Source organism: Dermacentor andersoni, chromosome 3 (genome assembly GCF_023375885.2).
Source record: "Dermacentor andersoni chromosome 3, qqDerAnde1_hic_scaffold, whole genome shotgun sequence".
Lineage (NCBI taxonomy): Eukaryota > Metazoa > Arthropoda > Arachnida > Ixodida > Ixodidae > Dermacentor > Dermacentor andersoni.
Genome location: NC_092816.1, coordinates 41,401,475 through 41,416,891, shown reverse-complemented (window position 1 = coordinate 41,416,891; position 15,417 = coordinate 41,401,475). Strand labels below are relative to the sequence as shown.

Below are 15,417 nucleotides of genomic sequence, written 5' to 3'. Positions count from 1 at the left end.
CAATCACTACTGCCTTCGTGATTGCAGAGCCTTATCAAGAGGGGGCAAATACTGTACAAGACAGACACCTACATATCTACAGTGTGTGTCAAAATGAAAACACATTGTAAAAAAAAAAAGGATACACACGCACAAATAGTGCTGACTGGCATCAGTGGAAAGGTTTCAGTTTACGCAGATATCATACAAAAAATATTGCCTCAAAATAAGATGGTAGAGAAAGCACGTCCAGTGCTCCACGCAGCTCGATATTGCAATATCGAGCTGTGTGGAGCACTGTCACCTTGCAATACACATCAAGGTGGTGGTAGAAGCAGTAAGAGTTAGCACAATGAAGTGCACTGTACGAAAAATAAAATTTGCTAAAGCACATTTCCTTTGTTGTCCTATTTTACACATTATCCTGCACTGAGAATGCCAGCATTAATTAGTTAAAAAATTCAGCACCATTTCACTCTGTAAGGTGCATGACCAGCGAAGCTGTGTATAGTGATGACGATGCTGATTTAATATACATGCGCATACGCGTCCTACCCATAGCACAGCCAACGCGACTGCTGATAACGTTGCTAAGCGATGTTGACGTCACAGTAAAGAGGCACACACTTGGGACTTAGCTTCACGGGCACAGCAGTACGTGTGCCCGTGAAGAGCACCTTCGCGAACAGAAATGAGAATGGGCACGGCAGCGGCAGAAGGAGACCACCGACGACGAGCGGGTTACCAATGCACGATGCCCCTCGGTACACCGAATACCGCAAGGAGGAAAACGCTAGACGTCCAGGCGGCTACATTGGAGTGGTGTGCAATCGGCGCGTCGACTCCCGAGCCGGCAGCATTGCAATATCGATTTCTTGGTCTACGCGGACCTCTTCTACGCATGCAGAAAAAAATGGAAACTTAGCCATACACAGCTTTGCTGTAAAATATGTACGAAGGCGGACGCACGCATTTATTCATGAAGGCACATACCAGTACAAAATAAAAAGGCAAATTTTTTGTTGTTAGCATTCTGAGGCCCGACGATAGCTCAGCAGTTCAAAAGCTGCTGCCTTTATCTACGGCTAACTCTCAGAAAGACACCCTTGTTTTGGGCAAATGAAAATGGCGCTGGCACCAAAGTCAAAGGTTTGTTGTGCGGTCGCTCACTATCCACGCGCACAGTGTCATCTCGCCCCGGAATGAAGCACCACTGGGTTGCAGTTGTGAAGTCAGAAACACCTGTGAAGTCCGCTGCAGAGCACATGCTCTCGTAGATGGCCAGATGAGCTTCCCAAGACCAGAACGCAGGCGCTCGTAGCCTATGTAATTTTGGGAGCCGCTGGAGTCGGCTGTTGAGCCTGCGATAGTCGAATTTGTTGCCTCTCGGTACCTTCAATTAATCAAAAGAGGCGCGCGATCATGGTCGCGGCAAATTGCACTGCATTTTTGACCTCTTCGACGAGAAGGTCCCGTGAAGTGCGGTCTAGGATGGTCAGCGCCCTGCACTTAGAAAGGTAACCAATGGCCGCGTCGTGTAGCGAGCAGAAGAAGTCACGAGTGACATTGTTCAGAGCAGTTTCGGTCCTTTCAGACATGGCTGCATTGGCAAGAGAGGCAGTTATTTGGTCTGCATAGTTCAGCAGGGCTATCACAGCGGAATTGGGGATGGCCTTTGCGCCAATGAGATCTCCAAGCCTCTCACGGAAAAGCATCCCTCCAATCTTGAGGGCGTACTTGATGTTTTGTGCACCCACCGTGGTTGTGGGAGGCTCGCCGAACGTGAGCTCAGTCTGTGTGGAGCTGTCCTTAGTGGTGTTTACGTAGAGGAAGCTGTGGCTTGGGTTGGCGGTGAACTCTGTCCGTTGACTTGTTTGAGTAATCAGTGCAGAACCCCTCTCCACGACGATGTCAAGACACATCTTGGACCTCTTTGCCGGACTGGGGGAGCTCTGTTCTGTCGCCCATCTCTCTTGCTCTGGCGTCGTACTGCTTAGCTGGGCTGGAAGAATGGGACGTATGTTAACATTACTGTTAATGAAGACAACGTCACTAGCGTGGAAGCGCGCCGTTATGCGCGCCATTCTCGACCGGATCTTAGGCTCTCGTCCTACGCTGGGCGTCGTCTTCATCTGCGTCGTCTTCATAATGTTCCTTCAAATTTCGGCACGAGGGGGGATTGATCATGGTCCTGAGTGGAAACATATGAACTTCTTGCTTTCTGTTGAATTATTGATCTGTACCATTCATATTTCACTAATAGTAAATATGAATTATTTTCCGTTTCCATTGCCGCGAGCGTCTCGTATTTAGCTCGTGCGCACTCTTTCTTGTATTACCTCGTACTCTTACCTCATGTGGCACGAGACAGTCATTTCAGGAACCGCCCAACCTTTACGTGCAGGCACGTGTACAAGACATGGTACCCTGTATCTACCTTTTGAACACCCACCCTATTATAAATGACAAATAAACCTTCAGAGTACTAAAAGTTACAGCTTGAGTGATATTTAATTGTGAACAAACATTAGGAAGAACTCGGAAGTAATAATTTTTTAACTTGTTTGAGCAGTAACTAGCATATGTAACGCGGTCCTGTACAAGTGGCTGGGGGCCAGGGAACGCATATTCTTAAGTTTTGACTGGTTGCCCGGATGTTCTCATTTGAATGCCCAGATAACGGCTCTGGCTTTTGGCTCAAGGTCATTTGAAGGTCGCCGACAATGGAAGCTAAAATTGTTTCCTACTGGTTAAATGGTTAAAGCACTGGGCTTCTGTTCTGCAGGGACCTGGTTCGAAACCAACCACTGAAAATTTTAATTGTTTATATATGTCATTCCTAGGGAATTGTCGATGTCACCCTCAATGTTGTACATATCGCCAGAAACATACAAATTGCAAAGTATGGAGAAGCGCTGAAGAAAGCTATTGTATTAAGAGCTGTGCGTATTTATTCTGACTGCGCTTGTGTATGGCAGCTAAGCGACCACACTAATGAAACTAGCCAAAGTATCATGATGCCTACACCTCCAGAGTCCCAAAAGTGAAACTAATTCGTAGGAGTCGATACTGTAGTAAAATATTTAGCATGCTCCGATTCCGTTTGTTTTCTACAGTTCAGACCTTCACTTAACAAGACAAGTCGTTAATGTCATGTTGGTGGTGGCCATGCAACCCTTGGCAGCCAGGTCCTGTATGGTAATATAATGTAGGCATTGAAGTTGCTCAAGTTTTCAATGGTGCAGCAGCTGACTGCATTAGTGAGCGTTAAATTTGTTTTCGACGTCAGCAAATATACTGTACGTATGTGTCAGAAGCCTGTGTTGCAAGGAAATGTGCAGAAGCTGACATCAAGGTTGCTCTCTGAAAAGAAGTAATGACAGCCACACAGTGTTTACATAAAATGGTAATGTACACTGGAGTTTTAATATTATTGGACTTGGTAAAGGTATGTGCTATGTACATGAAGTTCTGCGTGGGCCTAAATGTGATGTCAGCACGCAGACTTCCTCCGCAAGATGACCTTCCCTTTCAGAAGCTGAGACAGATGGATCTTGACTTTGCCGCTGTCGCTGGTTTTCTTAACCCACAACTGCACAGGAGAAATGAAGCAGTGCGCATTCAGTTATGTGTCACAGCAAGTGTTAGTGCTAGCAAAATACTTGAAGTAACGTAAATGTATCACTATAAAAACAGTTTGGCTTGGAGCAAGCTAAGCCACGCAGCCAATACAGTGCAGAAAAACACAGCTTACATAAACTGTTAATAAGCAATGCAATACACCCTTTGTCTTGTGTGTCTAGAACACAGGTTTATACAAGGAAGAAGTGCACTCCTTGAATGCTGTATGGGAGCAGCTTTCTGTTTATGCTGTTTGAAATTTGTGCTGCTGCCTTGATTTGCATGCTGTATTTACCAATTAATGATAATTTGGTCGAACCTCTTTATAGTGAAGTTGTATCCACCAGGAAAATACCTTTGTTATATCCAATTTCCATTATAAGCACACATTCTTTATACGTTGATATTGGCCAGAAACATTTTAGATTAATTCAACAACTATATTAATGTTTTACTGCACTGTGGTGCTTAACCAGCCACTAGAAATAGTGACATTAGTATATGCACTCTCCTACAAATAAGCTCGCAGCAGGGACAGATGCGTACACAGACAGTATAGTGACGCAATACACATAGTAACATAAGCAAAAGTTGGTGCGCAGGGAAGAAAGCAGAGCTCAAGAAACTAGCACTACAAAGCTTAGTAAATCAAGGGACAATTTGTTTTCCAACGGGCTTCAATAGCTATACAGCACTTCACTGCGTATGAATAATGGGTACTACTAGTTTGTTCACTGTTACTACTGGTTATGCATCAGTGTTATGAATGCAGGTGTTTGCAAAGTTAGGCAGGCAAGTTTAGACATTTATGTCATTACTCGCTCAACTTACAAAACATAACAATAATAACTTACTGTTTCAGTTGGTTTACAAAAAAGAACCACAGAAAGGCAAGCAAACGGTGTTATTCACACGACTAGGGCCTGCCCATCGGTAACTAGTACAAAACAAACATTAGCAGTAAGCAGAAATTTACAGTTATACATCAGCAAAAGACATAAGATGCATAAAATAATGCTGTCTCAGACAACATTTAGAAGTTTTTGCACTTTGAGTTAATAAAACTTCTGATTAAGAAAAAGTCCTGGTAGAACAAATCTTGGTTTGATGTCTGTGTAAGCAATAGCTTGCACATTTTGACAATAGACCCGCTGCAGATTTTGGTGATGAATGTGCCCCTCAGAAACCAAGGTCAACCTTGCTGAGAAGCAGTACCCTCAGTCAGCATTAAAACATGTTCAATCGCAAAGCACGACACGAAAAGTGCCACATCACAGCAGTATGGTGAGAGATGCATAGCAAATTTCTTGTTGCCGTCTAAGAATGGCCAGTACCCATAGTGGATACAGGCCATTCTTTAAAAGTGATAGCTTTTAGAGGCATCGCTTTAAAAGAAAGGATGGTACAACCTAAAGTCTTTTCAATTTGTCATCCTGTGCTCCCCAGGACTGCTGGACGCACTACTTTCAGTGAGTGTTAACATATGGAACATCTAGGACAATACCAGGCAGTCCTGAATTGCAAATCAAAGTGATTCTCAGCTGTAGCACACTGTACAAAACAGGACAAGCAAATAAGACAGGCTGAAAAGTGAGTATGCACAACATCTTACTTCTGATGTGCCCACCGCTGAGATGACGCCGAAGAAACGGCCCATGTCTTTCGAATCCACGCAGACGGACTGGCCTCTTTGATAACTAAAACAATAGACAGCACTGTAGCTTCAAGTTGCTGATTGTGCTTCGAATGATTACCATTTTCGCTCGTAGAACAGCTTGCCATCCTCTATCCGGGCCTCAATTGCATGCGAGCCATGATCCACATTTCCGTATTCTTCAACTGCACAAACAGGCAGCAAAGCAAGTTCAGACACGACAGTCCTGAAAGACTGCACAGCTGAAAAACTGCTCGATTCCACAACTCACAGTCTAATCTCTTGTTAAGGGACGGAGTCTTCCCCTGAAAAAAAAGCACCAAAAGAAGCAATTTGTGGACAAGTTGATCCCAAGAATTTTTTTATTTGCCAAACCATTTTGCAAGAAAGGTAGAAACTTACAAAACGTTACATTCCAGCAACCTAGCTTACGAATAAAAAGGAAGCGTACAGGCAATCATGCAATCAAGCTTTAGTGCTACAATCACTTTTGCGAGATTTCACACAACTCGGTAGTGGATGGGTCAATGTATACGGTCAACAGCACTCCTGGCGCTGTGTAACGATAGCAAGCCAGACACAGTGCCAGGAATGCTATCAATAATATGCTCACAGTGCAGTGCTGAATCACCCGACATCTCGAGAAAGTGACAGTACTCTCTCAATGTGATCGCCCAAGGATAGTGCCTTAGGAGTTACAAATGGTACTACATTGAAACTTTGTACACTCAGTCTAAGAGCGGCAACGATGAATGCACGGAAAGACACATCACAATAAGGAAGTCTCTGAGACATTTTCAGAAGTTAAAGGTTCTTTTTATGACAGAAACTTGTCGGGAAACTATCAAACATGCATGCATGGGCTACATATGTATCTGGAGGCAGCAATGGTGCCATCTTAGTGGCAGCAGGGAACTGAATGCACCGTAGCTTTGACGATATTGAAATGCCCCTCCCACTTTATAACAAAAAAATGTTTTTGCTAGCCAAGAAAAGCACAGGGGGCAGTGCGGAAAGGCATTTCACATACCTTGTTCAGCATCTTCAGGTCGTCAAGTATTTCACCATCGTCCAAGAGGAAGTTTAGCTGGGGTGCTGGCGTCAAGGCACAATAGCGCATTGCAAATGCACTCAAGCTAGCACACAATGATCTACAAGGATGTGTCTGGCCATAACACATTGATAAAACTGAATCTCTTTACGGCAAACACTCATGAAAGTTGCTGTCCACCTAAGCTTCCACGAAATTACAAAGGAAACTTTTTTTCTTAGAAACAAAGCCCCTCGCAGTTGAAAAAAAAGGAAGTCCTAGTCCAGCGTAGATTTCTGAAGAATTTATTTACTCACTCAATGTTTCTGCACAAAAAAAAATCCCACGGAGATGTACGTCAATCTGACCTATACGGCAATGTGTTTGTCTTCTCTTGTCACAGCCCTGTTTTTTTAGCACTGCTTCCTTCAAGTTAAACCTGAGCAACTGATACATCAAAGACGCTGAAACTGTACAAGCGAGTTCTCAAACCATTGGTTGGAAGTACTAGGGGTTTGCTTGCTGGATGTTCTTAGTGATGATTCATTACCAACGTCGCCTGCGTGTTCTCGCCGATACCCTGGTCATACAGTCACTTCAGGGCTTCTACGCAGGCTGCATTGCAGGTTGGCGCCATCAACTTTCACTGCCGTAACCACACAATCTCCTAGCTGACCTCCATGATGTAAGAAACAAAAATGAGATTAGTACTGCCTAAAAATAAATGCATGGAGAAATTGTCTATTCGAATGAGGTACTATACGAAAAGCAATATTTATTTTGTAGTCATTCATAACTATGTTTTAAGGCACAATTTCTGGATTCCGACACAGGGTGCATTGCTGGCTGTTTGATACTAAGCACGTTGGCATTCACCACACCAACATGACTGCAAAACTCCCCTAAATAGGTATGCTGTAAACGCTGCAAGTGTATTCCATCTACAGTGTGAAATGGTGATAGCAATAGCTGGTGCAACTCTACATAACCACCACTTCTGATTGTTGTTCTTTCCTCTGCTTCACTTAGTGCCATGACAGGCGCTGTTCAAATGCTGCACCATTCCTATGCTTTATCCTCTCTTTCCTCTTCATTCTATTTTACAATTAAGCTTTCTTTTTTTGTAACAAATATTACAGCTGGTAGCTAGAACAGCTACTAACTTTATTATTTAACATGCAAAGACATAGTGTTTGCGATGTAGGCTACTGCAATACAATATTGTAGTGGTAAGTGTGCTGCTATGACAACCTGCAGCTCAAATGCCATGGTTGTCATAAAAGTAGATCACATGGCGACTTACATTATACCAGTCATTGTCATCATCACCACTGTAAATCCCAGAATGGCTTCTTCATGCTGCTTCAGAAATGCTGTAGAATATGTCTGGCACAGTTGCATGGATAATGTGAACAGAACACAAGCATCGAAAAGATATTAGGTGAAGTCTTTCGCCTCTTTTCGGGCATGGGAAGAGGATCATTTGGTCTTCTGCGTAGTTTTCTCGTTGTCACAGACTTCACCTCCATGGAATCTGCACACCACGGCAAGCTGGAACCTTAAACGAGACAACTTCAGTGCAGCTGGCAAAGAAAAGGCAAGCGAGCAAGCAAACAAAAAAAACTCGAAATTCAAAAGAAACCAAACCAACACACATGCACTACAAAATTGAGAACATGCACTTCAAGAAATGGTAACACGAACAGCATATTTCTTGAACAAGCACAAGCCAATAAGGTCAACATGCCAGACAGCCTCCCCCCCCCCCCCCCCTACCAGCACTGAACTAACAACTTTTTTAACTAGAAACACAGCTTCCGCCAATTAAAAGGGCATGCATAAATAGAGTTGTATAGAGTTGAACGCACAGAGATTATTGTGTGTAGGCACGTACAGTAACCCCACTCATACATCTTTTTGGCAGGTATTACGCATTCAGCTGCTGTTGCTTCATACATCAACTCAAGTAACACTGTTAATCAGTCAAATAAATTGGCATTTTTTCTTCCAGAAATTTCCCTGCAAAAAGCTAGAAAGGGCAACAACGTATGGTCATGATCAAATGATGCCAGCTTGTAATGGCCTCGACAAAGATTAACTTGTTATGACAAAACATGGCTCAACAGACCAACATCTCTCATCGTTTAGATTTTGATAACAGTCATTGCAGGTCTCATGCTGATGGCCTTTACCTGTTCTCCTTCCCCTCAGCAATGTATTGAAGCATGCAATGTCATTTCACTGCAGTGAAATAAGCACAAGTTTGTCGCTCATCTTAATGAAGTGACAGGCTGTGCCAACAAGTGCCTGACAAGCTAAAAGTTTGTGGTCATCAGATTTCTCTTCTATTCCTATTAAAGGTAAACCAATACTAGAATATATACATAATTTTTTTGAACAGCGGAGGATTCACCTGCATTCGTAGCCAGACAAATTTGTATGAATAGATTACAATAATGATTACTCAGAAAGCGAAATTATTTGGATAATAAAAAAATAGTTTTCAGTGTTTCCAATGTAGTATTCTGAAGCCACCTCATTAAATTTAAAATTAAATGGTGAGAAATGTCTGACAAAACAAAATTCATGGGCCATTCACAGTCAGAAACTGCCTATGTTTCACACTGATGCTGCTGTGTGTGTTGCTAGCTGCCACTGCAAATTACCGTATTTACTCACATAATGATCGCACTCGTGTAATGATCGCACCCCTGAATTTTGTCGTCAAAATTCGATTTTTTTCCTTTCTCGTGTAATGATCGCACCCTGAACTTGTTGCAGTGATATGTCGTGTGCCAAGTCTAGCTAATGATGATCATGCTTACCATCTGTCAAATGCTACGCGAACGACTCTTAAGACATACCAAGCGGTCTGCACACACCCAACATACTAAGCAGATGCCCCATTTCATTCCTTTCATCCCTTTCCGCACTTACATGAAAAAAAAAAAACTACAATCAAACTTGCCTCGGCTTTATTATTTGTAGGCTTCATAATGGTTTTTGTCAACAAGGACAACATAAAGGGCGCTTTCCATCCTTCTCGTCTACACTCGTGGACACGCAACAAATCGTGAGCAGCAACGATAGTGGCCACGTTTCCACTGATACGTTAGAAGTGTGCTCTATTTATATGCCGATGCTTGTAACGCAGCTAAGACATTCGCCCACCCTTAGCGGAAATGTGCCATATTAGGATAACAGTGAAGACAAATGCCGCAGTTTCTGCAGCATGCCCGCCATGTGTTTCTATGTCACTGGCAGCTAAGCACACCCATCTCTGTTTCTGTCCCCTCAGAGTGGACATGGCTACATTATAATTATTGTCGCAAACTTGCAGATATTAACGATATTATTCATTACTGACATGAAAGAAACTGTTTCAATGCACTTAATGTACTCACGAGAAGAAAAATAATCACGTTCGGCGCGTTCGGCTTGCTCCACTGGCTGGCATTTTTGTTTTCATGTCCCGCACTGACAGATGTTGACAGCGGCAGCCTCCTGCTTGTTGACCCGTTGTCATCCCGCAGTAAATGTGGGATGAAAAAAAGAAAATATTTCTTTTCGTGGCATATTTAACCTGCGTAATGACCGCACCCCTGAATCTGCGTCAATTTTCTTGACAAAAAAAAAAGTGTGATCATTATGCGAGAAAATACGGTAGTTCTGATGACCCGGACACTGCAAAGCGACTAATTCATTTGTATACATGTTTCTGCACCAGCTGTGGCCTTATATCTGCTCGAACATGATCCTGAGTATTGATCTGTGTGTGCAATAACACACATTTGTTTCAGACTGAGCCTTAGTTAATTTCAGATAGGCCAAACTAAACCTGTGGTCCTTACAAGCTTGAATTAATGTGAGTAGGAAACTACACAGCAATAACAAACCTTATTTTTCTATAGCTCTTGGGGATGCTTTACCCAACTCTGACTGTGTTATATGCATGCTAATGCTTTAGTATCTGTTATTTCTGCGTGCAATAATGAGCATCTCTATTAAAAATCATGTTTCACTCAAATGTGCATGAGAACGCCATGCTGTGGCAATGAACAACTATGGCATGCACACAGGCTGAGAAGCCAATCACATGAGAATGGCATTAGCCTACATGCTAACAGCAATGGTGTGGCTTTTTAGTGCAACATGCTCCGCAACAGTCTTTCAAGTCATGCCAAAGTGGCTGCATTACTCTCTGGCTGCATGACAATGGCACAGTCTACATGACATTGAGATTGTCTACGTGACAAGGACACTGACCGCAAGGTGCAAGCCTACCTCCGGTGAGCTCAATGGTGCTCCTCTCCGATTCCACCATACGTCGTTTCTCTTCCAGTTCCATTATGAGCGATTCACGGAGGTCTATCTTCTTCTCTTCAAACTCCCGGACAGCTGCTTTTTTCTCATGGATGTATTCTCGCTCCACACGCTCAATCTACAATGGAGGGTTTGGAGGATGGGAGAAAAAAAAGAAGAGCTATGAAGAGATGGAAACAGCGAATCTGACAATAACAAGATACAAAGTGTGCAGGGTGGTATCCTTCAACACCGGGCGTTTTGGCTGTGCAGGGCTTTGTGTAAACTCTCCAGCTGGTTTGAGAATGTGTGCACACCAATCACTGGTTTGCACTGGTAAAAATTAACACTGGTTGCTTCTGAAAGAAGTCCCAAAGTTGAGAAAAGTTGCAATGGGACGTTGTGGTACTCATGAGCCGCTTGGCCATCGTTCTTGTCTGGTGCGTCCTCACAATTTACAGTGCGCTGTCGCCGGTACTCAGCGCATTAGAGGACGAACATGCATAAGTGCTCTGAAATGCTGGTGCTTGAAACAAGGCGCAGTAGTAGTAGATCTAAGGTCCCTAGATAAACAAGTTTCAAGGTAACGCCATTCTTTCATCTAGCTGCCGTCCTCCTCATCCTGCTGTGCTTTCACCACTGCCCATGCGTGATTGGCCTAGTGCGATAATGAAGCATTTACACGTGCCCACACTGATCACCAGCGCCCCCAAAAGGTTGCAAAGGTTTTTCACGTAGCATGGTTTACGCCAACATATGCATGAATAATGGTTTACGGCACAGAATGCAGTTTCTAAGCGATTATTAATAATAAATTTAGTACAACTCAAATGAAAAGCTAGTTGTCTTTGCACATGTTAAGAGCAAAAGTTATGGCGCTAAGCAGACAAGGAAGAGATGAGACAACAAACAACACATATGGGCGCCATATATGTCACCTGTATATGTTGTTTGTGTCTCACCTTGTCTGCTTAGCACTGTAACTTTGGTTTTTAAGTAATGAACCAACTAGCTCTACAAGTTTTGTTAAGAGGTTTGGAACCTTGGGGGCACCAGCAGCGCTCCATGTAGTAGAAGAAATGGAGGAGGAGGGAAGTGAGAAAGGGGAAATAAGGCTACCTTTAAATTTATCTGGCAACCTTAGGAGACAGTAACACACCTCGTGACATTGGAAGACCTCGTTCATGAAAAGCCGCTCTTGGTAGAGTTGCTCAATCTTGCGCAACCGCTTGACGTACTCGGGGTGGGTGTCGTCCTTGAGCTGTGCCAACTGCTTCTTCAGAGTGGCGAGCTTGTCCCTGTACATTCTGAAAGAAAATCAAGCCATACCATGTCAAATGTCTGTTCAGTTTTCAAACTGCAGGAACTGGACATTGTATTAAAGGAAGTATACTGACATGACATTTGTGACTCATCATTTGTGTCATTTGTTCCCTCTCTTTAAACAAGGTCTAATCCCTCTAAACCTAAGAAATTATACTGGCAAATGTCAGAGCACCCTAAATAAATTACAATTATATACTTCTTTATATGAACTAGCTTCAGTTACGATATCTGTGTTGTCGATGCGGCATGATGTCATAATAAATTGGCTCACTCCGTTTCTGGAACAGCTTCAGCTGCCACAAGTGAGCACAGCTCTTCTGTTTACTTTAAAGCAGTAGCTTTTCTTAGCTCGTTCCCCAGTTTCATGCCCTTCGCAGCGTCCTGTCATGGCCCCTTTAACCATTAGCACTATTACCAGATCAGTATGTAGCGGATGTTACCGTGGCATTGTTACCCATATCGATCTGATCACTCAGAAGGAAGCAAAGGTCGGGGCTTAATGGACTTGCACCGTCAAAGCTCAGTTCCCTGCAACACCACCAGATAGTGTTGCCCTCCGCGTGGATAACTCCACGCAGGTATGCTGACTGTTTCGCTACCTATAGTTTAAAGGTATCCAAACACGTTGGTGTGCACATGTGCATTGGCTGCGCCACAAATTCGACCTCTTTGTGAACCTGCAGCAGGAAGTCCTTGGAGGCAGCAAACCACGGCCCTTACAGGAACATGTGCTGGAGGCGGCAGCAACGCGGTGCAGGGCAGCTGTCAAGAAGAAATCCACCCTCCAGCTCTACGGTGCCCAAAGAAGCGATACAGACAAAGAACAGCAGCTGTATGACAACATAAAAGGCAGCGCACTGCTCTTTAAGGAACGGGTGCGAGCCTTACGCATGCTGGTCTACCACCACTGCTTTGATCCTACACCCACAGCAGAAGCTGCGGAGTGCAGGACCTGCGAAACATCTAATACTTGAGTGCTGACAGGCCTTTTCCCAGCGCCGACAGATGGCACTACATTTGCTTGGATACTGGGCTTTGTGGGTGCATCAGGTGCGTTGAACACTGCTGTTGTATTGCCTGGCTCCAGTTTTGGTGGCAGGCGATACAGCGGTAAAGACATGGACTGCAAGAGCGAGTGAATGACGCAGTGACTCCAAGCACTGGTCTTCCCTTTCATGCAGTGTCTTCCGCTAACCTTTTCTCTTTTATGTGCAATGATTTCATTTTTATTTTTTCTTCAATCACTTGGCTTGGCTGCAGACTTTATAGCTGCCGTATTCAAAGGGAATAACCACATCATCATCAGCACAGTTGGTGGAACCCACCAATCGTGCATGCAGTATCATGGAAGCTTTGTCACAGCACGATCATGCCTCACCTTTCTCTTTGCGAGTCGGTGGCGGTGTGGGCATTTTCTATGGAAGAAGCAGAACTTTTAGACTCCCAAGAGATACTGTGAGCTCAAGATCAGGAGTGAAAACGCCTAGCCCACACCACAGCTGACGTTTAAAACATTTGTGTTAACACACCCATAACCATTGTGCAAGTTTTTTTTTTTTTTTGTGATTAACATCATCATACCTAGCCTTATCGCTACACATATTCTGCTCTGTGTTATGACGTCACATTAGTGTTGTCAATGGCAGGTCTGGTGTTTGGTGACAAACTTTTGACATGAAATTATGTCATACGCGAGGCGAGACGCATGTGGTAGAGTTTTCGCCAACTTCCAAACAGGCGTCTGTACTACACTGGCATTTTAATTTCCCTGATAGTTAGTTTTCCTGACTGTTTGCACGAATATTCCCTGGCAACCTATGACATTGGAGAACAGTACAGCAATAAAGAGTACACACGCAGAATGCTTAGCGCACAATAAACACAAAGCAGGTTTTCATGATGAAAATTAAATAGTGCACCAGTATCTTTTACATCAACATGGCCTTGCATGACTCAAATGCAAAAATAAACAGGAAAAAAAAAACAAAGAAACTGTGCACTCTATAAATACATATACACCTAGAAATCAAGTTGAAGGAAGAACTGTTGATAAAGCACGCCAACCAAGGGATACCTACTGTGCGGGTAATCTAAAATAAAATATTTATGGCCTTCCCACAAACATGAAGAAAATTCTCTGGGGTATACAAACGGTAATTTACATTAACTGCAACACTTGCTAGCTTCAATTTCAAAAAAAAAAAAAGAAACAGAAGAAACTGTGAAAAGATTTGCGGTACGCCTGCAGAGTACAGAACTTAAAAGGGGTGGAAGAAAATCATAAAAATAACTAGACCAGGACGAATTTTTCTTCAACAGCGACGAGGGTTTCTTTCTGAGAAACCGGGAAGGGTTTCCTTTGTAGCTTAGTGCTACAAATCGGGTAGATGCCAATTTTCCCTTTCAAAATTCATTTTCGTCTACGGAAACGGCTCTTCACTGCGTGAAACCATGGTGAAACATTGGCTGACGTCGCAAGATTTCCGAATTTACGACCAGCAGCTACTGCTGCGCCACGCGCGGCGTGAGCCGGCAACGATTCAACGCTATGAAACGCGTTCCCGCTATCGTAGGAACGCGCTTCAGAATAAACATTAGCAGCGTACAACCTTAATACACGTTACGCTGTGGCTAAATGGCGTGCACACGGACTCACTGTTCTTTGATCTCGGTACATTCCTCTTCGCGCTGCTTGACCATGTCCGTCTCGCTTGCATCTTCAGTGTCTGTGATAGATGAAAGAGAAGAAAAAAAACAAACAATTCAGACGGAATAACTGCGTGCGGCAGCGCTGCCTGCCACAGGCACACGCGCATATGTGTGCGCCAGAACATTACAGTTTTAAACTGCACGCCGATGAGCGCACTGCGTTCTCGGCTCAGAGTCTGAGGTTCCACCAGTAGAAATTAGATCAATGTTTACATCAAATCGCTCGACAGACGGACGGGCTGACGATAGATGGGACTGCGCTGCACATCTAGCTGCTTGCAGCCGGGCCTTCTGCCAGCTTGGAATGCGGCCACGTTTGGAATGCATTTTGAAGTTACGCGTCGCTTGGCCAAGCTAGCACTTTCGTGTTGGTCCTTTACGCTCGGCCCTGAAGTCGCGGGGCGGACAGTTCTGATATGAGAAGAAAAATAGATGCACATGACGGTCACTGTTTTCCCACCTTCATCCGAATCCCTATCGTCGTGATCCAGAAAGTCGTCGCAGTCGACGCTGTTGTCATCGTTGCAATCGACGTCGTTGCCGCTTTCTTTATGCATGGATGCGAAGTTTGCCAAGTCCTGCAGGTACATTACAACGAGATCCCTCCGGGTTTGTAGTTTTTGCGCGGGCAGAAACAACCCGTCGCACAAGAGAACGAAAATGCAGGTGAAGACGAAAAGAAAGCAAGCTAACTCGCCCGAGGCACTGTCCGTGTCCGAAGATCCGAGCTCGACCACTGAACGACAACAAATGTTCCCATTGGCTGAGACAAACTGCGGCACACAAAATGTATTGT

General features: G+C 44.0%; 1 protein-coding gene across 6 annotated transcripts; it reads right to left on the bottom strand.

The window, feature by feature from the left end:
- Window positions 1-3,372: 3,372 nt before the first annotated feature.
- On the bottom strand, window positions 3,373-15,376 carry LOC126517205 (sin3 histone deacetylase corepressor complex component SDS3). Of its 6 annotated transcripts, none has more exons than XM_055064417.2 (10): window positions 15,082-15,376; window positions 14,569-14,638; window positions 11,746-11,893; window positions 10,551-10,725; window positions 7,723-7,842; window positions 6,285-6,346; window positions 5,526-5,559; window positions 5,355-5,439; window positions 5,213-5,297; window positions 3,373-3,571 (listed from the first exon to the last, which is right to left on the bottom strand). In XM_055064417.2, exons 1-10 carry the CDS (start codon window positions 15,209-15,211, stop codon window positions 3,473-3,475), a joined length of 1,008 nt encoding a protein of 335 aa, XP_054920392.1. In that variant the 5' UTR covers window positions 15,212-15,376; the 3' UTR covers window positions 3,373-3,472. The 6 variants fall into 6 exon arrangements, with proteins under 6 accessions (XP_054920392.1, XP_050023010.1, XP_050023009.1 ...); XM_050167053.3 differs by having other exon boundaries at window positions 7,723-7,818; XM_050167052.3 differs by having other exon boundaries at window positions 10,569-10,725.
- Window positions 15,377-15,417: the final 41 nt, after the last annotated feature.

Excerpts from the sequence above, each read along its gene's own strand:
- LOC126517205 (XM_055064417.2), bottom strand. The coding sequence starts at position 15,211 with ATGTACCTGCAGGACTTGGCAAACTTCGCATCCATGCATAAAGAAAGC. Across the intron at positions 14,639-15,081 it reads CGATAGGGATTCGGATGAAG|ACACTGAAGATGCAAGCGAG; the intron begins GTGGGAAAACAG and ends CATCTATCACAG. Across the intron at positions 5,440-5,525 it reads CCTTAACAAGAGATTAGACT|TTGAAGAATACGGAAATGTG; the intron begins GTGAGTTGTGGA and ends CTGTTTGTGCAG.